The sequence below is a fragment of the Dendrobates tinctorius genome, unplaced genomic scaffold, assembly GCF_039654945.1.
Source record: "Dendrobates tinctorius isolate UK_male_01 unplaced genomic scaffold, ASM3965494v1 ptg000235l, whole genome shotgun sequence".
In the NCBI taxonomy this organism is placed as follows: domain Eukaryota; kingdom Metazoa; phylum Chordata; class Amphibia; order Anura; family Dendrobatidae; genus Dendrobates; species Dendrobates tinctorius.
In genome coordinates this window covers 893,808-915,826 of record NW_027361902.1, presented here as the reverse complement: position 1 = coordinate 915,826, position 22,019 = coordinate 893,808, and the positions used below count along the sequence as shown (strand labels likewise).

The window sequence follows — 22,019 nt, the reverse complement described above, 5'->3', positions numbered from 1 at the left end:
CGTGTGACAGTTATCCTCTGCTGAGTTGGTCATGTCCTGTGTGACGCTTATCCTCGGCTGAGTTGGTCATGTCCTCTGTACCGGCCCCCCGTGTGACAGTTATCCTCTGCTGCGTTGGTCATGTCCTCTGTACCGGCCCCCCGTGTGACAGTTATCCTCTGCTGAGTTGGTCATGTCCTCTGTACCGCCCCCCCCGTGTGACAGTTATCCTCGGCTGAGTTGGTCATGTCCTGTGTGACGCTTATCCTCGGCCGAGTTGGTCATGTCCTCTGTTCCGGCCCCCCGTGTGACAGTTATCCTCTGCTGCGTAGGTCATGTCCTCTGTACCGGCCCCCCGTGTGACAGTTATCCTCTGCTGAGTTGGTCATGTCCTATGTCCCGGCCCCCCCCCCCCGTGTGACGCTTATCCTCGGCTGAGTAGGTCATGTCCTCTGTACCGGCCCCCCGTGTGACAGTTATCCTCTGCTGCGTTGGTCATGTCCTCTGTACCGCCCCCCCCCCCCCCCCGTATGACAGTTATCCTCGGCTGAGTTGGTCATGTCCTGTGTGACGCTTATCCTCGGCCGAGTTGGTCATGTCCTCTGTTCCGGCCCCCCGTGTGACAGTTATCCTCTGCTGCGTTGGTCATGTCCTCTGTACCGGCCCCCCGTGTGACAGTTATCCTCTGCTGAGTTGGTCATATCCTATGTCCCGCCCCCCCCCCCCCCCGTGTGACGCTTATCCTCGGCTGAGTTGGTCATGTCCTGTGTGACGCTTATCCTCGGCTGAGTTGGTCATGTCCTGTGTGACGCTTATCCTCGGCCGAGTTGGTCATGTCCTCTGTTCCGGCCCCCCGTGTGACAGTTATCCTCTGCTGAGTTGGTCATGTCCTCTGTACCGGCCCCCCCCCCGTGTGACAGTTATCCTCTGCTGAGTTGGTCATGTCCTATGTCCTGGCCCCCCCCCCCATGTGACGCTTATCCTCGGCTGAGTTGGTCATGTCCTCTGTACCTGCCTCCCATGCTGATCTCTGGTTGTTTGGCATCTGCTTCTCTCTTGCAGTCACTCGGTGGACGATGAGGACGAGATGCTTTATGGCGACTCTGGATTCCTCTCCAGTCCTAGTAAGGAGGAGCCGCGCCGGAGTAATCCCTCTGATAGGGAATCCTCCCAGCACAAGGTGGAGCCCACCCACTGGTGTGTCCTGGTGAGAGACAGCGGTGTAATGGAGGTGAGCGCCACTTATCATAATGTGTCTGTAGCTCTCCTCACACGACGACCCCGGGAGACGACGCGTGCATCAATAGTGCCCCATATGTATGTTCTGGATGAGGAGCGCCTGCTGTCGTATCCCACACGACCTCCCCGCTGTCCTGTTTCTGACGGCCTCCTTGCCTGCTGATCAATGGTTCTGTTATGAATGGGTCACCGAGGAGGAAAAAACCTAAACATGCTAAGCCCAGAAAAACCAGAGAGATTGGTAACTATGCAGATTGCAGATCCCTGATCCTAACCACACAACTAGCAGCAGCCGTAGAGCGTGCCTACGATGAACCTAGACGCCTCGTCACGGCCGGAGGACTAAATAAGCCTAAAGCAAGAAAAGGGAAAACTAACTGCCCCAGAGCAGACCCCAAAGGAATAGACAGCCCCCACACATGTATTGACGGTGAAACAAGATGAAAACACAAACACAGGTAGGAAAATAGGCTGAGCAAACGATGGGGCCCAAAACTAACTAGAAAGGAGAGGAAAGGAAAGACACTGTCTGCAATCTCCCAAAACCCTACAAAATAAAGTCCAGCACTTCTGAACAAAATTAACCCTGAAGTCACTAGACTTCTCCCACTATATCAGCACTCTGAAATATTCTGAGACAGAGCAAAAAGAGGCCAATCTAATAAGGGACAAAAAGCAAATTGGCAAATACAGATAAATAAGAGTGGAAATTCAGCACAGCCCAAGCCGGGGCTAGCTGACCACAAAAAACTGAATAGACCAACAAAATCAAGTGTGAACATTAGCAGAGCATCTTAGCCTGAGCTGACTGGAACAGAGCTGAAAACCAAGAGTTGGCAAGCCAGAAGGAATCACCAGCACCAGAGTAAGGCGTCGGCTGTCTTAAATCCAATCTGAGATTCCTGAGGTCCAATCGTCATCCTCATTATCAGGTGGCAGATCTCTACTGATTAAATCAGCCTCACTACCTCCTGTTACCACCAGAGGGAGCCTGACTGGTAGACCAGAAAATGAACTCACAACAGTTCTCCATACCAGCTGACCATACATCACACTTCTCACGTGTGGCTCTGCAGGCCGGCACTGCATGCTCCGTGGTCCTCTGCGCAGTCTGTCCACATGTCATGGTGACGGCCGTTCCGTGCACAGGCCCCGGTCTTATGTATTCTCTCCTTCCTCACAGATTTACCAGCTTCCTGAATGGCGCCTGGTGTTTCTGGTGAAGAACTTCCCCATGGGGCAGCGGGTCCTCGTGGACAGTTCTTCTGGCCAGACTTGTGCCCAAGGGGATGCCCGGAAAGAAGACGCCCGGCAGGATGAGATGCCACTGGTCAAAGAGGTGTTGCTGGTCGGGCTCGGAAACCGCCAGAGTCGACCTTACTTGTTGGTGAGTAGTAAGTCTTCTGCACTGTAGGTGACGCGCGTCTGCCCGTCAGGCGTGTTGCCCTTTCCCTATTCCATATTGGATAGTAACCCAGTGCTGTGCTCTTCCTTCCTCCAGGTCCTCGTAGACGTGGAGCTGATGATTTATGAGGCGTTTCCTCTTTCTCATGGAGGACAGGGAAACCTAAAAGTTCGTTTTAAAAAGGTTAGAAGTGCAGTGCTCCTCTTCTCGTATTCTATCTCTGCATTCTGGCCCCCTCACCTACCCTGCCACCTCTTCTTCACACTGTGGTCCCCTCGCCTCCCCTGCTATGTCTTCCTCCGCTCTCTGGCCTCCTCGCCTTCTTTGCAGCCTCCTCCTCTGTTCTCTGGCCTTCTTGCCTCCATTGTTTCTTCAGCTCTCTGGCCTCCTCGCCTCCACTGTTTCTTCAGCTCTCTGGCCTCCTCGCCTCCACTGTTTCTTCAGCTCTCTGGCCTCCTCGCCTCCACTGTTTCTTCAGCTCTCTGGCCTCCTCGCCTCCACTGTTTCTTCAGCTCTCTGGCCTCCTCGCCTCCACTGTTTCCTCAGCTCTCTGGCCTCCTCGCCTCCACTGTTTCCTCAGCTCTCTGGCCTCCTCGCCTCCACTGTTTCCTCAGCTCTCTGGCCTCCTCGCCTCCACTGTTTCCTCAGCTCTCTGGCCTCCTCGCCTCCACTGTTTCCTCAGCTCTCTGGCCTCCTCGCCTCCACTGTTTCCTCAGCTCTCTGGCCTCCTCGCCTCCACTGTTTCCTCAGCTCTCTGGCCTCCTCGCCTCCACTGTTTCCTCAGCTCTCTGGCCTCCTCGCCTCCACTGTTTCTTCAGCTCTCTGGCCTCCTCGCCTCCACTGTTTCCTCAGCTCTCTGGCCTCCTCGCCTCCACTGTTTCTTCAGCTCTCTGGCCTCCTCGCCTCCACTGTTTCTTCAGCTCTCTGGCCTCCTCGCCTCCACTGTTTCCTCAGCTCTCTGGCCTCCTCGCCTCCAGTGTTTCCTCAGCTCTCTGGCCTCCTCGCCTCCACTGTTTCCTCAGCTCTCTGGCCTCCTCGCCTCCACTGTTTCCTCAGCTCTCTGGCCTCCTCGCCTCCTGTGTTTCCTCAGCTCTCTGGCCTCCTCGCCTCCTGTGTTTCCTCAGCTCTCTGGCCTCCTCGCCTCCTGTGTTTCCTCAGCTCTCTGGCCTCCTCGCCTCCTGTGTTTCCTCAGCTCTCAGGCCTCCTCGCCTCCTGTGCTTCCTCAGCTCTCTGGCCTCCTCGCCTCCACTGTTTCCTCAGCTCTCTGGCCTCCTCGCCTCCACTGTTTCATCAGCATTCTGGCCTCCTCGCCTCCACTGTTTCCTCAGCTCTCTGACCTCCTCGCCTCCACTGTTTCCTCAGCTCTCTGGCCTCCTCGCCTCCACTGTTTCCTCAGCTCTCTGGCCTCCTGACCTCCACTGTTTGTTCAGCTCTCTGGCCTCCTCGCCTCCACTGTTTCCTCAGCTCTCTGGCCTCCTCGGTTTCCTCAGCTCTCTGGCCTCCTCGGTTTCCTCAGCTCTCTGGCCTCCTCGGTTTCTTCAGCTCTCTGGCCTCCTCGGTTTCTTCAGCTCTCTGGCCTCCTCGGTTTCTTCAGCTCTCTGGCCTCCTCGGTTTCTTCAGCTCTCTGGCCTACACTGCCTTACCTCTCTCTGACCTTGTCTTTTTTTCTCGCAGGTTCCACACAACATTAACTTCCGTGAGAAGAAGCGACAGTCCAAGAAAAAGTGTGAAGTGTCGAGTGAGGACTTTGGGGCTCGAGGTCGTGTGGCCCGTTTCCGTTATTTTCAGGATATCTATGGATATTCGGGGGTGGGTGCTGCTCGCTGAGCTGCTCTTTTCTGATGGTGGGTTCTGGTCTAATTTCCACCTTCTGTCTTCAGGTGTTCATCTGTGGACCATCGCCTCACTGGCTCATTGTCACCCCCCGTGGTGCCCTCCGCCTTCACCCCATGACCATCGATGGAAGTATCGAGTCATTCGCCCCTTTCCATAATGTGAACTGCCCACGAGGCTTCCTCTACTTCAACCGACAGGTGAGTAACGGCTCCGTCCGCTCAGGGAATGACGTTATCTGGCCTCATATGGTAGTGTGGAATAATCCCGCCCCGTCTGGGAGTGGGAGGCGTTATCTGGCCTCATTAGTACGGGAGTGTGGAGTTATCCCACCCCGTCTGGGAGTGGGAGGTGTTATCTGGCCTCACTAGTACGGGAGTGAGGAGTTATCCCACCCCGTCTGGGAGTGGGAAGCGTTATCTGACCTCATTAGTACGGGAGTGTGGAGTTATCCCGCCCCGTCTGGGAGTGGGAGGCGTTATCTGGCCTCATTAGTACTGGAGTGTGGAGTTATCCCGCCCCGTCTGGGAGTGGGAGGCGTTATCTGGCCTCATTAGTACGGGAGTGTGGCGTTATCCCGCCCTGTCTGGAATAGAGAGGCGTTATCTGCCCTCATTAGTACGGGAGTGTGGCGTTATCCCGCCCCGTCTGGGAGTGGGAGCCGTTATCTGACCTCATCAGTACAGGAGAATGGGGAGGGATCACTACCTCTGGTGTTGATCTCCATAGGGTGAGCTGCGCATCAGTGTCCTCCCCGCATATCTTTCCTACGACGCTCCATGGCCGGTGAGGAAGATTCCCCTGCGCTGCACCGCACACTATGTCTCCTACCATGTGGAATCCAAGGTGAGTCCGGCTCCCAGTGTGCCCTCTGCATCTGTGTTACTGGTGTTCCTGGCCTAATAGCACTGATCAGTGAGCACGACATCTCACTGGGGGGTTATTAATATTCGACTAGGGGTCACCATCACCTGTCCATGTTGGGGACGCAATACGGAAAGGACAGTCCAGCTCAAAAGGCTAAAATCCAAAACATTTTATTTAGATGTCCATAAAATAGGTATGCGGAATACAAGAATGCATGAACCCGACCGGAAAGCCAGAGGGAAGGTTGAGGAGACACTGGACACGTTTTGAATTTACGGAAAGATCATGTTGCATTATCGATTGTGTTTATTTGGTGGTCTTACATGTGCATCATATGTTTATTGGTGCCACCCGTGTGTACCAGTTATATTCCTGCACCCCTTCCCTTGGAGCTATACTTAGTTTAAGAACTTTTCGTTCAAAACGCGTCCAGTGTCTTCTCAACCTTCCCTCCGGTTTTCTGGTCGGGTTCATGCATTCTTGTATTCTGCATACCTATTTTATGGACATCTAAATGAAATGTTTTGGATTTTACCCTTTTGAGCTGGGCCGTTCTTTCTGTCTTTTGTCTACTGCCTGACAGAGCTGTGGCCCGTGCTTGAAAGCAACATGGAAGTATAATGGGTGAGCTGAACACTTTTCCTCAGAAGATTCTGCTCAGATCATCTCGTCCATTTGCTCTTGTCCACATGAGACCTCTGCTCCTATCATCTGAGAGTAGTCATCTATGAGTAGTCCTTTTCCAGGTCTCTCTGGTCTGTTCTCCCCATAGGTTTACGCGGTGGTCACCAGTGTGAACGAGACGTGTACCCGAATCCCTCGCATGACCGGGGAAGAGAAGGAGTTTGAGACGATTGAGAGAGGTGAGATGGTCTGCAGCACTTCATGCCTCATGTAGAGCGTCTGTTCCAGTCCCATATGTCTCACGCTGGAGGGTAACTTCTTGTTTTGTGAGAGCGGCGGTGTCTCCCCTGCTGAGTTATTAATTTACAGTATATATCATAGTTTCACTATATATTAAGGATCCTTATTCCCCATATTCTTCTGCCTAATCACATCTCTCCTACAGATGATCGCTACATGGCTCCTCTCCAGGAGGCCTTCTCCATCCAGCTCATCTCACCCGTCAGTTGGGAGACCATCCCCAATACCAGGTAGTGTCCCTCTGAATCCTCCTATTGGGTTGTGTTGTCTGTCCTGCCACCTGCTCCTGATACACAGTAGTGGTGTATTGCCTCCTGCTTTTGGCCAGTAGTGGCGTGTGTCCCGCCATTTCCTTCTGTTAGCCGGTAGTGGCGTGTGTCCTGCCTTTGCTGCCTCCTGATGGCCACTAGTGGCGTGTGTCCCGCCACCTACTTCTCTTGGCCGGTAGTGGTGTCTGTCTGGCCACCTATTTTTCTTGGCCGGTAGTGGCGTGTGCCCCATTTCCTGCTTTTGGCCGGTAGTGGCGTGTGCCCCGGCATTTCCTGCTTTTGGCCTGTAGTGGTGTGTGTGCCCCGCCATTTCCTGCTTTTGGCCAGTAGTGGCGTGTGCTCTGCCATTTCCTGCTTTTGGCCAGTAGTGGCATGTGTCCCGCCATTTCCTTCTCTTGGCCGGTAGTGGTGTCTGCCCGGCCACCTACTTTTCTTGGCCGGTAGTGGCGTGTGCCCCATTTCCTGCTTTTGGCCAGTACTGGCGTGTGTCCCGCCATTTCCTTCTGTTGGCCGGTAGTGGCGTGTGTCCTGCCTTTGCTGCCTCCTGATGGCCACTAGTGGCTTGTGTCCCGCCACCTACTTCTCTTGGCCGGTAGTGGTGTCTGTCTGGCCACCTATTTTTCTTGGCCGGTAGTGGCGTGTGCCCCATTTCCTGCTTTTGGCTGGTAGTGGCGTGTGCCCCGCCATTTCCTGCTTTTGGCCAGTAGTGGCGTGTGCTCCGCTATTTCCTGCTTTTGGCCAGTAGTGGCATGTGTCCCGCCATTAACTTCTCTTGGCCGGTAGTGGCGTGTGCCCCGGCATTTCCTGCTTTTGGCCAGTAGTGGCGTGTGCCCCGCCATTTCCTGCTTTTGGCCAGTAGTGGCGTGTGCCCCGCCATTTCCTGCTTTTGGCCAGTAGTGGCATGTGTCCCGCCATTTCCTTCTCTTGGCCGGTAGTGGCGTGTGCACCGCCATTTCCTGCTTTTGGCCAGTAGTGGCGTGTGCCCCGCCATTTCCTGCTTTTAGCCAGTAGTGGCATGTGTCCCGCCATTTCCTTCTCTTGGCCGGTAGTGGTGTCTGCCCGGCCACCTACTTTTCTTGGCTGGTAGTGGCATGTGCCCCATTTCCTGCTTTTGGCCAGTAGTGGTGTGTGCCCCGCCATTTCCTGCTTTTGGCCAGTAGTGGTGTGTGCCCCGCCATTTCCTGCTTTTGGCCAGTAGTGGTGTGTGCCCCGCCATTTCCTGCTTTTGGCCAGTAGTGGTGTGTGCCCCGCCATTTCCTGCTTTTGGCCAGTAGTGGTGTGTGCCCCGCCATATCCTGCTTTTGGCCAGTAGTGGTGTGTGCCCCGCCATTTCCTGCTTTTGGCCAGTAGTGGTGTGTGCCCCGCCATTTCCTGCTTTTGGCCAGTAGTGGTGTGTGCCCCACCATTTCCTTCTGTTGTCAGACCCACTGGTGCAGCAATGTGTAGGGATCTGGTTTTGTGGTTCTCAGGGTGTTGCCCCTTGATCGAGTACTGGTGAGAATAGCCTCATATGGACTGGTCATGTGGCAATGTGTGACTGCCCCGGACTCCGATTTAGGTTTGGGGACCCCATGGCACATTTTCTTGTCTCTTTATCCCTTTACTCGTGTCTGTTACCTCTTTCTCCCGTGGGATGCTGAGAGTTTGCCACAATGCCATTTGTTTTTTATTTACTGCAAATGTCACACTTTCTATAGCTGCAGCATTCACAGTCCCGTGTAAACGTCCCATACCCTCCGCACCCCCTTTACCTGCAGACCAATCCCCCTTTTTGCCCTTGCTTCATTACTTCGTCCCGACCTGGAAACAGACGGCAGCGATGGTAATGTCCGCTCATTGGTTTGCGGATTCATCTCGCTCGGTGTGCGGCCTCTGGTTGTTGGGATTAATGTTTCCATGTCCTGTGTTGCAGGATAGACCTGGAGGAGTGGGAACACATCACTTGTATGAAGACTGTCAATCTGAAGAGCGAGGAGACCGTATCTGGGCTGAAGGGTTACATCGCTGTGGGAACGTGCCTCATGCAGGGGGAGGAGGTGACCTGCCGCGGTCGGGTGAGCGAGACATTACTGCACTGCGCCAGTTGGATCATTGGCGCTGAGCGAGTCGTGTGCCTAGTTGTCCGTCCGTGGCGTCTTGTGCGGCTTTATATTACAGAACTTCCAATTGATCACCTAAACTCGGCCTCCATCATCTGACTCATTTCTAGATCCTGATCATGGACATCATCGAGGTTGTACCGGAGCCGGGGCAGCCGCTGACCAAGAATAAGTTTAAGGTCCTTTATGAGAAGGAGCAGAAGGGTCCGGTCACGGCGCTGTGTCACTGTAACGGGTACCTGGTGACAGCCATCGGCCAGAAGGTAAAGCTGCCGCACCGGTTAGCGCACAACCACCTGATAACATGGCGTCCAGCAAGTCATAAAGCAGAGCCCTGGCGGGACAGATGTTGATTTCTCTACAATATGGAACCATCATCTTATGAACACTTTCCCCCCCCCCTCAGATCTTCCTGTGGAGTCTTAAGGACAATGACCTGACAGGAATGGCATTTATTGACACCCAGCTCTACATCCACCAAATGATCAGCGTGAAGAATTTCATCCTGGCTGCTGACCTAATGAAGAGCATCTCTCTGCTGCGCTACCAGGAAGAGAGCAAGACTCTGTCTCTGGTCAGCAGGGTAAGTACTGCCCTGGTGTGGCCAGGGAGGTCCTATGGCCACTTTCTGATCATGTCTCCCCCTCGCAGGACGTGAAGCCCCTGGAGGTCTACAGTGTGGAGTTCCTGGTAGACAATGGTCAGCTTGGCTTCCTGGGTAGGTGATTGGTGAACTTGCGTCACGATGACGGCAGGGAGTGGTGTTCTCACTATTGGCTTCTCTTATGTTCTAGTGTCGGATCGAGACAGAAACCTGATCCTGTACATGTACCTCCCGGCGGGTGAGTGCGATGTCGCTCTACTGTCTCCGAGTGTCCATGATTTATATTCGTACTCTTCTTTCTGATTCACCCCAGGAGAATAGTTCTCTCCTTACAACCATCTGAATTAACATTACGTTCGGTTTCCTATCATTTGTCCAGCTAAAGAAAGTTTTGGTGGACTCAGACTCCTGCGGCGTGCAGACTTCCATGTAGGATCCAATGTGAATGCTTTCTGGAGAACTCCTTGTCGGGGAGCCAGTGAGGTCTCCAGCCGTAAGACCGCACTGTGGGACAACAAACAGATCACCTGGTTCGCCACTTTGGATGGAGGACTAGGCATGCTGCTTCCGATGCAAGAGAAGACGTACCGGAGGCTGTTGATGTTACAGAACGCCCTGATCACACACATACCGCACCATGCCGGCCTCAACCCCCGGGCCTTCAGGTAGGAGTCACTGATCACCCACATACCGCACCATGCCGGCCTCAACCCCTGGGCCTTCAGGTAGGAGGCTGCTGATCACCCATATACCATACCACGCCAGACTCAACCCCTGGGCTTTCAGGTAGAAGGCTGCTGAGCACCCTTATACCGCACCAAAGTGGCCTCAACCCCTAGGTGTTAAGGTAGGATGGTACTGATCACCCTCATACTGCTGCGTGCCGGCCTCAACAACCTATCCTTCAGGTAAAAGGCTGCTGAGCACCCACATACCGCACCACAAAGGCTTCAACCCCTAGGCCTTAAAGGGAATCTGTCACCCCATTTTTCGAGTATCAGCTACCGGCACCGCCATCAGGGGATTATCTCCAGCATTCTGTAATTAATGCATTATTATTATTATGCATTTATATAGCGCCATTTATTCCATGGCACTTTCCATGTGAAAAGGGGAAATATAGACAAGTATAATAAACATGTGTAAGACAAGGGACACACAAGTACATAAGGAGAGGGGACCGTGCCCGCGAGGGCTCACAGTCTACAGGGATGGGTGAGGATACAGTAGGAGAGGGTAGAGCAGGTCGTGCGGTGGTTCAGTAGACCGAGGATCATTGCAGGCTGTAGGCTTGTCGGAACAGGTGAGTCTTCAGGTTCTTCTTGAAGGTTTCCATTGATGGTGAGAGTCTAATGTGTTGCGGCAGAGAGTTCCAGAGTATGGGGGAAGCACGGGAGAAGTCTTGTATGCGGTTGTGGGAAGAAGAGATAAGGGGGGGGAGTAGAGAAGGAGATCTTGAGATGATCGAAGGTTGCGTGTGGGTAGGTACCTAGAGACCATGTCACAGATGTATGGAGGAGACAGGTTGTGGATGGCTTTGTATGTCATGGTTAGGGTTTGCCTCTGGGCAATAGGAAGCCAGTGAAGGGCCTGGCATAGGGGGGAGGCTGGGGAATAGCGGGGAGACAGGTGGATTAGTCGGGCAGCAGAGTGTAGAATGGACTGGAGCGGAGCCAGAGTGGTAGAGGGGAGGCCAGAGAGTAGGTGGTTGCAGTAGTCGAGGCGGGAGGTAAGAGCATGCACTAGTGTTTTTGTGGCTTCGTGGTTGAGGAATGAGCTGATCCGGGAAATGTTTGAGGCGGCAGGAGGAGGCGAAGGCTTGGATATGTGGTTTGAAAGAGCGCGCAGAGTCGAGGATCACCCCAAGACACCGAGCGTGCGGGACTGTGGAAAGCGAGCAGCCATTGACATTGATGGATAGGTCTGGTGGAGGGGTAGAGTGAGATGGGGGGAAAGATGATGAACTCTGTTTTGTCCATGTTCAGTTTGAGAAAGCGAGCAGAGAAGAAGGCTGAGATAGCAGACAGACATTGTGGGATTTTGGTCAGTAAGGAGGTGAGGTCGGGTCCAGATAGGTAGATCTGCGTGTCATCGGCGTAGCGGTGATACTGCAAACCGTGGGATTCTATGAGCTGTCCCAAGCCGAAGGTGTAGATGGAGAATAGTAGGGGTCCTAGGACAGAGCCTTGGGGAACACCGACAGACGGGGAGAGGTGAGGAGGTGGTGTGTGAGAGGGAGACTGTTATAAGCTCATTTTCTGCTCCACCAGCTGGGAGTTCTCCTTCCGTTCTCCCTCTGGTAGTGACAGGAGGTAGTGAGGTTAGTTGGTAATGGTCTGCCACCTGACGAGGAGGATAGTGATTGGATCTCTGGATTATCAGACTGGATATAAGACAGCCAACGCCCTATCCTGTTGCTGGTGATTCAGTCTGTTTCTCAAGTCTTGGACTTCAGCTCTGCTCCAGTCATCTCAAGTTAAGTTTGTTTTCTGCTTATGTTCACACTTGCTCTTGTTGGTCAACTCAGTTTTTGTGTGGTCAGCCAGCTGAATTTCTACTCTTATTTCTCTGTATTTGCCAATTTGCCTTTTTGTCCTTTATTAGATTGGCCTCTTTTTGCTCTCTCAGAATATTCCAGAGTGCTGATATAGTGGGAGACGTCTAGTGACTTCAGGGTTAATTTTGTTATCAGAAGCGTTGGACATTATTTTTGGTAGGGTTTTTTTGGCAGATTGCAGACAGTATCTTTCCTTTCCTGTCCTTTCAAGTTAGTTTGGTCCCATCGTTTGCTCAGCCTATTTTTCTGCCTTTTGTTTGTGTTTTCATCTTGCTTCACCGTCAATACATGTGGGGGGCTGTCTTTCCTTTGGGGTCTGCTTTGGGGAGTTAGTTTTCCTCTTTTCTAACTTTAGGCTTATTTAGCTCTCCGGTTGTGACGAGGCGTCCAGGACCACCGTAGGAACGCTCCACAACTGCTGCTAGTTGTATGTTAAGATCAGGGCTCTGCAGTCTGCATAGTTACCAACCTCTCTGGTTTTCTGAGAACTTAGCGTTGTGTTGCTTTTTTCCTCCTCGGTGACCCATTCATAACAGGACACACTAAATGTTCAGTCTGTTAGGTATGATGAGATCCAGGATAGGGCCAAGTCTGTGATGCCAAGAGATGAGAGTCTGTAGCAGGAGGGAATGGTCTACGGTGTCGAAGGCAGAGGACAGGTCCAGGAGAAGGAGGACAGAGTAGTGTCGCTTGCTCTTGGCGGTTAGTAAGTCGTTAGTAACTTTAGTTAGGACAGTTTCAGTTGAGTGATGCGGTCGGAAGCCAGATTGTAACCGGTCAAAGAGGGAACAGGAGGAGAGGTGGGAGGACAGTTCAAGATATACATGCTGTTCCAGTAGTTTTGAAGCGTAAAGGAGAAGAGATATCGGGCGATTGTTAGACACAGAGGATGGGTCAAGGGAGGGCTTTTTGAGGATGAGCATGATTGAGGCATGTTTGAAGGATGAGGGAAAGACACCATTTGTAAGTGAAAGGTTGACGAGGTGTGTTAGAGATGGGATGAAGACTGTGGCCAAGTTAGGGATGAGGTGAGACGGGAGCAGGTCAAGCGCACAAGTAGTGAGGTGTGATCTTGACAGAAGGGTGGAGAGCTGATCTTCTGTCATGGTGGAGAAGCTGGCTTTTGCAGAACAGGGCTGAGCGGCTAAGAGGGGCATTGGGGGGCTGCAGGCCAATGTTTTGTCTGATCGTGTCGATCTTATGCTTAAAGAAGGAGGCAAAGTCTTCAGCAGAAATGAGAGGAGGAGGGGGAGGAGGTGCTGTGGAACGGAGTAGAGAATTGAAAGCGTTGAAGCGCTGTTTAGGGTTGTGAGACAGGGAGGATATGAGAGATGCAAAGTAAGTTTGTTTTGCGGCAGAGAGCGTGGACTTAAAGCTGGCGAGGGACTGCTTGTATGCGTTGAAGTGCTCAGTAGAATGGGTTCTCTTCCATCTCCGCTCAGCGGCCCTGGAAACCCGTCTCAGTTCTTTGGTCAGGCTGGTGAGCCAGGGCTTCCTGTTGATTTTTCGAGTTTTGCTCTGCGTGAGGGGGGCAGCCGAATCAAGTGTTGCTGTTATTGTGGTGTTATAAAAAGTGGCAGCAGCATCGGTGTCGTGAAGGGAAGCTATGTCTGTGAGGGGGAGAAGGGACTCAGAGAGTGATTGTAAATTGAGGTGTTTGAGATTCCTGTGAGGGTGAGCGAGCTATGGAGCGGGGGTTGCGCAGTAGGAGAGGGAGGAGAATGTCAGTAGGTTGTGATCAGACAGGGGGAGGGATGAGTTGTTTAGATTAGTGAGGGAACAGTGACGGGTGAAGATAAGGTCCAGCGTGTGACCATCTTTGAGTGGCTGCAGAGGACCATTGAGTGAGGCCGAGGGAAGCCCTGAGCGATAGAAGTTTAGAGGCAGCCGGGGTGGAAGTGTCAATGGGGATGTTGAAGTCGCCCATGATGATGGTGGGGATGTCAGCAGAATGGAAATAGAGTAGCCAGGTGGTGAAATTGTCGAAAAAGGTGGAGATGGTTAGTTCTGGGGGGCGGTAGATGACAGCCGGTTGGAGGGGGAATAGGACATGATGTGGCCGTGTGAGTCTGGAGAAAAAGGATTGTATGTGGAGGAACAGTTCTGAGGAGGAACAGTTCTGAGGAGGAGATGAGATGGCTGGGAAGGATGGAGGGGGAAATGACTAGTTCCTTACTGGGTGGAGGGATTGCAGGAGTTGGGGAGAAAGAGTTGTGTGGGGGTGATAGTAAAAAGGTGAAACATTGTTGTGGTGTTATAGTCCGTTACCTTACAGTCAATTCCAGTCCAATTCTAGTCTAATTCAGAGTATTGTACTTAAAAATCTGTACTTTGAAATGGATTTTGAAATAGATGGAGCAGACTACGTCTGGCGCAGACCCATGGTGCTGAATATATGTGCAGCTAAAGACAATCAGCTGTGAGTGAAAGTGGGGTGTGACTGCCCAGGCCAAATGCACAGTTAAGCAGAGGTCATAAAATGGGGAAGGGGTTATACAGACCACTTAGATGTGTGGCAAAGATAACAAGAATGGAGTACAATTATGGATACAAGATGGGTAAGCAATGCATACCATATAAAATACAATGCAGTTGTAATGCTGTAGATAAGCCCACGATGTAACCTAAAAGATAAAAGAGTTATATTATACTCACCCAGCGGCGGTCTGGGTCCTGTTTTGGACCGATGGGTGTTGCGGTCCGGCACATCCCATCTTCTAACCGTGACGTCCTCTTCTTTGCTGCCTGTCGTGTCTCCTGCGCAGGCGCACTGCTCTGCCCTGTTGAGGGCAGAGCAGTGCGCCTGCGCAGGAGCCTCGACAGGAAGCAGAGGACGTCACGGTTAGAAAGTGGGAGGCGCCGGACTGCAACAGCCATTGGACCAAGACCGGACCCCCCCAGGTGAGTATAATATAACTAATTTTTCTTCTCTTTCAGGTTACTCGGGGGCTTATCTCCAGCACTCTGTAATGCATTCGGTAATGCTGTAAATAAGTGCAGTATGGCAGTGCCGGCAGCTGATACTCGAAAAATGGGGTGAACAGATTGCTTTTAATTTAGGAGGCTGTTGATCACCCCCATACCACAGCGTGTCAGCCTCAACCCCCCCCCGGCCTTCAAGTAAGAGGCTTTTGATCACTCCCAGATGGCCTCGGCACTGGTGGCAGTCCCTGAGCTCTGTTTATTGCAGCAGCCCCCCCGAGGTCCGTGTATTGGAACCATTGACTTTAGAGTGAGGTCCCTGGATAATCGCAGTTTTCCGTTGCTCTTAATGGCGGACAGTGCTGACCAGAATGATCATCTACAGTTCCCACATCAGGTGCAGTCACTGTTGTCTTCTATCTTTTCCAGAATGTTGCATGCCGGTCGCCGGGCCCTTCAGAATACGGTGAGGAACGTGCTGGATGGAGAGCTCCTGAACAGATACCTCTACATGAGCATTAATGATCGTAACGACATGGCCAAGAAGATTGGGACCTCCACCGACATTGTGAGTGTAGTAGACCTGCAAGGTTTCTCCTTGTGACCTTCAGGGCTGTGGAGTTGTAAGCCAAACCTCAATTTCCCTAACTCCACATCACTGGTCCCTACTGAGCATGTGCAGCACAGCGTCATCAGCTACAAGCTGAGATCAGGAACAGAACAGACATTTATAGGATATTTCATAACTCCACATCACTGGTCCCTACTGAGCATGTGCAGCACAGCGTCATCAGCTACAAGCTGAGATCGGGAACAGAACAGACATTTATAGGATATTTCATAACTCCACATCACTGGTCACTTCTGAGCATGTGCAGCACAGCATCATCAGCTACAAGCTGAGATCAGGAACAGAACAGACATTTATAGGATATTTCATAACTCCACATCACTGGTCCCTACTGAGCATGTGCAGCACAGCATCATCAGCTACAAGCTGAGATCAGGAACAGAACAGACATTTATAGGACATTTCATAACTCCACATCACTGGACCCTACTGAGCATGTGCAGCACAGCATCATCAGCTACAAGCTGAGATCAGGAACAGAACAGACATTTATAGGACATTTCATAACTCCACATCACTGGACCCTACTGAGCATGTGCAGCACAACATCATCAGCTACAAGCTGAGATCAGGAACAGAACAGACATTTATAGGATATTTCATAACTCCACATCACTGGTCCCTACTGAGCATGTGCAGCGCAGCATCATCAGCTACAAGCTGAGATCAGGAACAGAACAGACATTTATAGGCTATTTCATAACTCCACATCACTGGTCTCTACTGAGCATGTGCAGCACAGCATCATCAGCTACAAGCTGAGATCAGGAACAGAACAGACATTTATAGGATATTTCGTAACTGCACATCACTGGTCCCTACTGAGCATGTGCAGCACAGCGTCATCAGCTACAAGCTGGGATCGGGAACAGAACAGACATTTATAGGATATTTCATAACTGCACATCACTGGTCCCTACTGAGCATGTGCAGCACAACATCATCAGCTACAAGCTGAGATCAGGAACAGAACAGACATTTATAGGATATTTCATAGCTCCACATCACTGGTCCCTACTGAGCATGTGCAGCACAGCATCATCAGCTACAAGCTGAGATCAGGAACAGAACAGACATTTATAGGATATTTCATAACTCCACATCACTGGTCTCTACTGAGCATGTGCAGCACAGCATCATCAGCTACAAGCTGAGATCGGGAACAGAACAGACATTTATAGGATATTTCATAACTCCACATCACTGGACCCTACTGAGCATGTGCAGCACAACATCAGCTACAAGCTGAGATAAGGAAAAGAACAGACATTTATAGGATATTTCATAACTCCACATCACTGGTCCCTACTGAGCATGTGCAGCACAGCATCATCAGCTACAAGCTGAGATAAGGAAAAGAACAGACATTTATAGGATATTTCATAACTCCACATCACTGGTCCCTACTGAGCATGTGCAGCACAGCATCATCAGCTACAAGCTGAGATCAGGAACAGAACAGACATAGGATATTTCATAGCTCCACATCACTGGTCTCTACTGAGCATGTGCAGCACAGCATCATCAGCTACAAGCTGAGATCAGGAACAGAACAGACATTTATAGGATATTTCGTAACTGCACATCACTGGTCCCTACTGAGCATGTGCAGCACAGCGTCATCAGCTACAAGCTGAGATCAGGAACAGAACAGACATTTATAGGATATTTCATAACTCCACATCACTGGTCCCTACTGAGCATGTGCAGCACAGCGTCATCAGCTACAAGCTGAGATCAGGAACAGAACAGACATAGGATATTTCATAGCTCCACATCACTGGTCTCTACTGAGCATGTGCAGCACAGCATCATCAGCTACAAGCTGAGATCAGGAACAGAACAGACATTTATAGGATATTTCATAACTGCACATCACTGGTCCCTACTGAGCATGTGCAGCACAGCGTCATCAGCTACAAGCTGAGATCGGGAACAGAACAGACATTTATAGGATATTTCATAACTCCACATCACTGGTCCCTACTGAGCATGTGCAGCACAGCGTCATCAGCTACAAGCTGAGATCAGGAACAGAACAGACATAGGATATTTCATAGCTCCACATCACTGGTCTCTACTGAGCATGTGCAGCACAGCATCATCAGCTACAAGCTGAGATCAGGAACAGAACAGACATTTATAGGATATTTCGTAACTGCACATCACTGGTCCCTACTGAGCATGTGCAGCACAGCGTCATCAGCTACAAGCTGGGATCGGGAACAGAACAGACATTTATAGGATATTTCATAACTGCACATCACTGGTCCCTACTGAGCATGTGCAGCACAGCATCATCAGCTACAAGCTGAGATAAGGAACAGAACAGACATTTATAGGATATTTCATAACTGCACATCACTGGTCCCTACTGAGCATGTGCAGCACAGCATCATCAGCTACAAGCTGAGATCAGGAACAGAACAGACATTTATAGGATATTTCATAACTCCACATCACTGGACCCTACTGAGCATGTGCAGCACAGCATCATCAGCTACAAGCTGAGATCGGGAACAGACATTTATAGGATATTTCATAACTCCACATCACTGGTCCCTACTGAGCATGTGCAGCACAGCGTCATCAGCTACAAGCTGAGATCGGGAACAGAACAGACATTTATAGGATATTTCATAACTCCACATCACTGGACCCTACTGCGCATGTGCAGCACAACATCATCAGCTACAAGCTGAGATCGGGAACAGAACAGACATTTATAGGATATTTCATAACTCCACATCACTGGTCCCTACTGAGCATGTGCAGCACAGCATCATCAGCTACAAGCTGAGATCTGGAACAGAACAGACATTTATAGGATATTTCATAGCTCCACATCACTGGACCCTACTGAGCATGTGCAGCACAGCGTCATCAGCTACAAGCTGAGATCGGGAACAGAACAGACATTTATAGGATATTTCATAACTGCACATCACTGGTCCCTACTGAGCATGTGCAGCACAACATCATCAGCTAAAAGCTGAGATCAGGAACAGAACAGACATTTATAGGATATTTCATAACTGCACATCACTGGTCCCTACTGAGCATGTGCAGCACAGCATCATCAGCTACAAGCTGAGATCAGGAACAGAACAGACATTTATAGGATATTTCATGGCTCCAGATCACTGGTCTCTACTGAGCATGTGCAGCACAGCGTCATCAGCTACAAGCTGAGATCAGGAACAGAACAGACATTTATAGGATATTTCATAACTCCACATCACTGGACCCTACTGAGCATGTGCAGCACAACATCAGCTACAAGCTGAGATCAGGAACAGAACAGACATTTATAGGATATTTCATAGCTCCACATCACTGGTCACTACTGAGCATGTGCAGCACAGCATCATCAGCTACAAGCTGAGATCAGGAACAGAACAGACATTTATAGGATATTTCATAACTGCACATCACTGGTCCCTACTGAGCATGTGCAGCACAGCATCATCAGCTACAAGCTGAGATCAAGAACAGAACAGACATTTATAGGATATTTCATAGCTCCACATCACTGGTCCCTACTGAGCATGTGCAGCACAGCATCATCAGCTACAAGCTGAGATCGGGAACAGAACAGACATTTATAGGATATTTCATAACTCCACATCACTGGTCCCTACTGAGCACGTGCAGCACAACATCATCAGCTACAAGCTGAGATCAGGAACAGAACAGACATTTATAGGATATTTCATAGCTCCACATCACTGGTCACTTCTGAGCATGTGCAGCACAGCATCATCAGCTACAAGCTGAGATCAGGAACAGAACAGACATTTATAGGATATTTCATAACTGCACATCACTGGTCCCTACTGAGCATGTGCAGTACAGCATCAGCTACAAGCTGAGATCAAGAACAGAACAGACATTTATAGGATATTTCATAGCTCCACATCACTGGTCCCTACTGAGCATGTGCAGCACAGCATCATCAGCTACAAGCTGAGATCAGGAACAGGACAGACATTTATAGGATATTTCAAAGCTCCACATCACTGGTCCCTACTGAGCATGTGCAGCACAGCATCATCAGCTACTAGCTGAGATCAGGAACAGGACAGACATAGGATATTTCAAAGCTCCACATCACTGGTCCCTACTGAGCATGTGCAGCACAGCATCATCAGCTACAAGCTGAGATCAGGAACAGGACAGACATTTATAGGATATTTCATAGCTCCACATCACTGGACCCTACTGAGCATGTGCAGCACAGCATCATCAGCTACAAGCTGAGATCAGGAACAGAACAGACCTTTATAGGATATTTCATAGCTCCTCATCACTGGACCCTACTGAGCATGTGCAGCACAGCATCATCAGCTACAAGCTGAGATCAGGAACAGAACAGACATTTAAAGGATATTTCATAACTGCACATCACTGGTCCCTACTGAGCATGTGCAGCACAGCATCATCAGCTACAAGCTGAGATCTGGAACAGAACAGACATTTATAGGATATTTCATAGCTCCTCATCACTGGACCCTACTGAGCATGTGCAGCACAGCATCATCAGCTACAAGCTGAGATCAGGAACAGAACAGACATTTAAAGGATATTTCATAACTCCACATCACTGGTCACTACTGAGCATGTGCAGCACAGCATCATCAGCTACAAGCTGAGATCGGGAACAGAACAGACATTTATAGGATATTTCATAGCTCCACATCACTGGTCCCTACTGAGCATGTGCAGCACAGCATCATCAGCTACAAGCTGAGATCGGGAACAGAACAGACATTTATAGGATATTTCATAGCTCCACATCACTGGTCCCTACTGAGCATGTGCAGCACAGCATCATCCGCTACAAGCTGAGATCGGGAACAGAACAGACATTTATAGGATATTTCATAGCTCCACATCACTGGTCCCTACTGAGCATGTGCAGCACAGCATCATCAGCTACAAGCTGAGATCAGGAACAGAGCAGACCTTTATCGCTCGTCCTGCACCCACTGTATTAGCTATGATAGGAGCCTGTCCATTTTCTGGTAACTCCGCAGCCCTGGTTACAGCCCTCTGTGGATGAATGTGGTCTACACCCTCAGCGTGACCGGCCGGAGGAGGGGACATGGCTGACTTGTCTGTGGCCGTTGGTAATTGTTATTTCTTTTTCCCCAGATTCTGGAAGACTTGCTGGAGATTGAGAGGGTGACGTCACATTTTTGATGTCGCTTGCTGGTATCTGAGCATCTTGTAAAGACTTTTTTGTATGTTTTTTTTTCTCTGGACGGTCCCGACCTCAGTGCTTGCAATTCTTGTTCTCCGCAGGGGTGAACGGCTTTTAGTTTTACCATTTCATCCACCCGATGATGAACGTTCAGAGGTTATTTCTGTAAATACAACCTGTCGTTTGGTATGTCGTCTCCTTCATTTGTCCGGCTCACGGTACGAGGTTTTACTGCTCCTCCTTGCCCAGAAGTCTGCAGCAACAAATCCGGGCAATTTCCATCATCTTCACCTTACTAAACCGCACCGCCACCTCCTGCCTACAGCAAGCCGCAGGATCATACGGGAGGCCCCGCCATGGGCGGCCAGTCACTGGAAGATGTGTTGTATAGCTGCAGTTCTGCGACCCATCATGTAACATGAAAAGTGGAGTCCACAGCAGGGCGGAGGCGGCCCCGGAGCAGAGTGCAGAGAATAGCACTTACTATCGAGGCCAAGGGGGCAAACGGTTCTCTGCCTCCAGTCCGATGCTCATGTGTAATGCCCCTGGTCTCTAGTCAGCCGATGGGATGGGTCTGTGCCACCCACAGATCTCCAGTCAGATGCCGGGGTGTGTGTCCGTGCCACCCACAGATCTCCAGTCTTCCACTGGAGTGTCTGTGTCTCCAGTCAGACGCAGGGTGGGGTGTGTGCCCTCTTTCGGTCTCCAGTCGGGGGGGGTGCTGCCCTCCCCCGGTCTCCAATCAGCTGTCGGGGTGTGTGTGCTGCCCTCCTCCGGTCTCCAGTAAGCTGACTGGGTGTGTGCTGCCCTTTTCCGATATCCAGTCAGATGCCGGGGTGTGTGTGCTACCCTCTCCCGGTCTCCAGTCGGCTGACGGGGGGGTATCTGCTGCCCTCTCCCGGTCTCCAGTCTGCTGACGGGGGTGTGTCTGCTGCCCTCTCCCGGTCTCCAGTCTGCTGACGGGGGTGTGTCTGCTGCCCTCTCCCGGTCTCCAGTCGGCTGACGGGGGTGTGTCTGCTGCCCTCTCCCGGTCTCCAGTCGGCTGACGGGGGTGTGTCTGCTGCCCTCTCCCGGTCTCCAGTCGGCTGACGGGGGTGTGTCTGCTGCCCTCCCCCGGTCTCCAGTCAGCTGACGGGGGGGGGGGGGGGGTGCTGCCCTCCCCCGGTCTCCAGTCAGCTGACGGGGGTGTGTGTGCTGCCCTCCCCCGATAGCCAGTCAGCTGACTGGGTGTCTGTGCCACCCACCGATCTGCAGTCAGACACCGGTCTGTGCTGCCCCCCGGTCTCCAGATGCTGGTATGTGGATATGCCACCCTCTAGTCAGCCACTGGTATGGATGGGGGTTCTGCCACCAGTCTCGTCAGACAGTAATGTGTGGGTAGTCACCTCCCGATCTCCAGACGCTGGCATGTGAGGGTGCGCGTGCCACAACTGCTCTCCAGTCAGACACCGATGTGTGCGCCGCCCCTGCTCTCCAGTCAGACACCA

The 22,019-nt window shown here is 51.3% G+C and overlaps 1 protein-coding gene across 1 annotated transcript in view; it reads left to right on the top strand.

Annotated features, from left to right (window-relative positions):
• The window catches only part of CPSF1 (cleavage and polyadenylation specific factor 1), an 88,312-nt gene extending 67,591 nt beyond the window's left edge, over positions 1-20,721 (top strand). The window contains exons 22-37 of the mRNA XM_073556531.1: positions 1,042-1,210; positions 2,402-2,605; positions 2,720-2,806; positions 4,298-4,432; positions 4,504-4,656; positions 5,186-5,302; positions 6,096-6,186; positions 6,393-6,477; positions 8,429-8,570; positions 8,726-8,878; positions 9,022-9,198; positions 9,267-9,333; positions 9,410-9,457; positions 9,599-9,884; positions 15,128-15,266; positions 20,484-20,721. Coding sequence (XP_073412632.1) covers positions 1,042-1,210; positions 2,402-2,605; positions 2,720-2,806; positions 4,298-4,432; positions 4,504-4,656; positions 5,186-5,302; positions 6,096-6,186; positions 6,393-6,477; positions 8,429-8,570; positions 8,726-8,878; positions 9,022-9,198; positions 9,267-9,333; positions 9,410-9,457; positions 9,599-9,884; positions 15,128-15,266; positions 20,484-20,531 — 2,101 coding nt within the window. The 3' untranslated portion in view covers positions 20,532-20,721. The remainder of the gene's footprint in view (positions 1-1,041; positions 1,211-2,401; positions 2,606-2,719; positions 2,807-4,297; positions 4,433-4,503; positions 4,657-5,185; positions 5,303-6,095; positions 6,187-6,392; positions 6,478-8,428; positions 8,571-8,725; positions 8,879-9,021; positions 9,199-9,266; positions 9,334-9,409; positions 9,458-9,598; positions 9,885-15,127; positions 15,267-20,483) is intronic.
• The last annotated feature ends 1,298 nt before the right edge of the window (positions 20,722-22,019 follow it).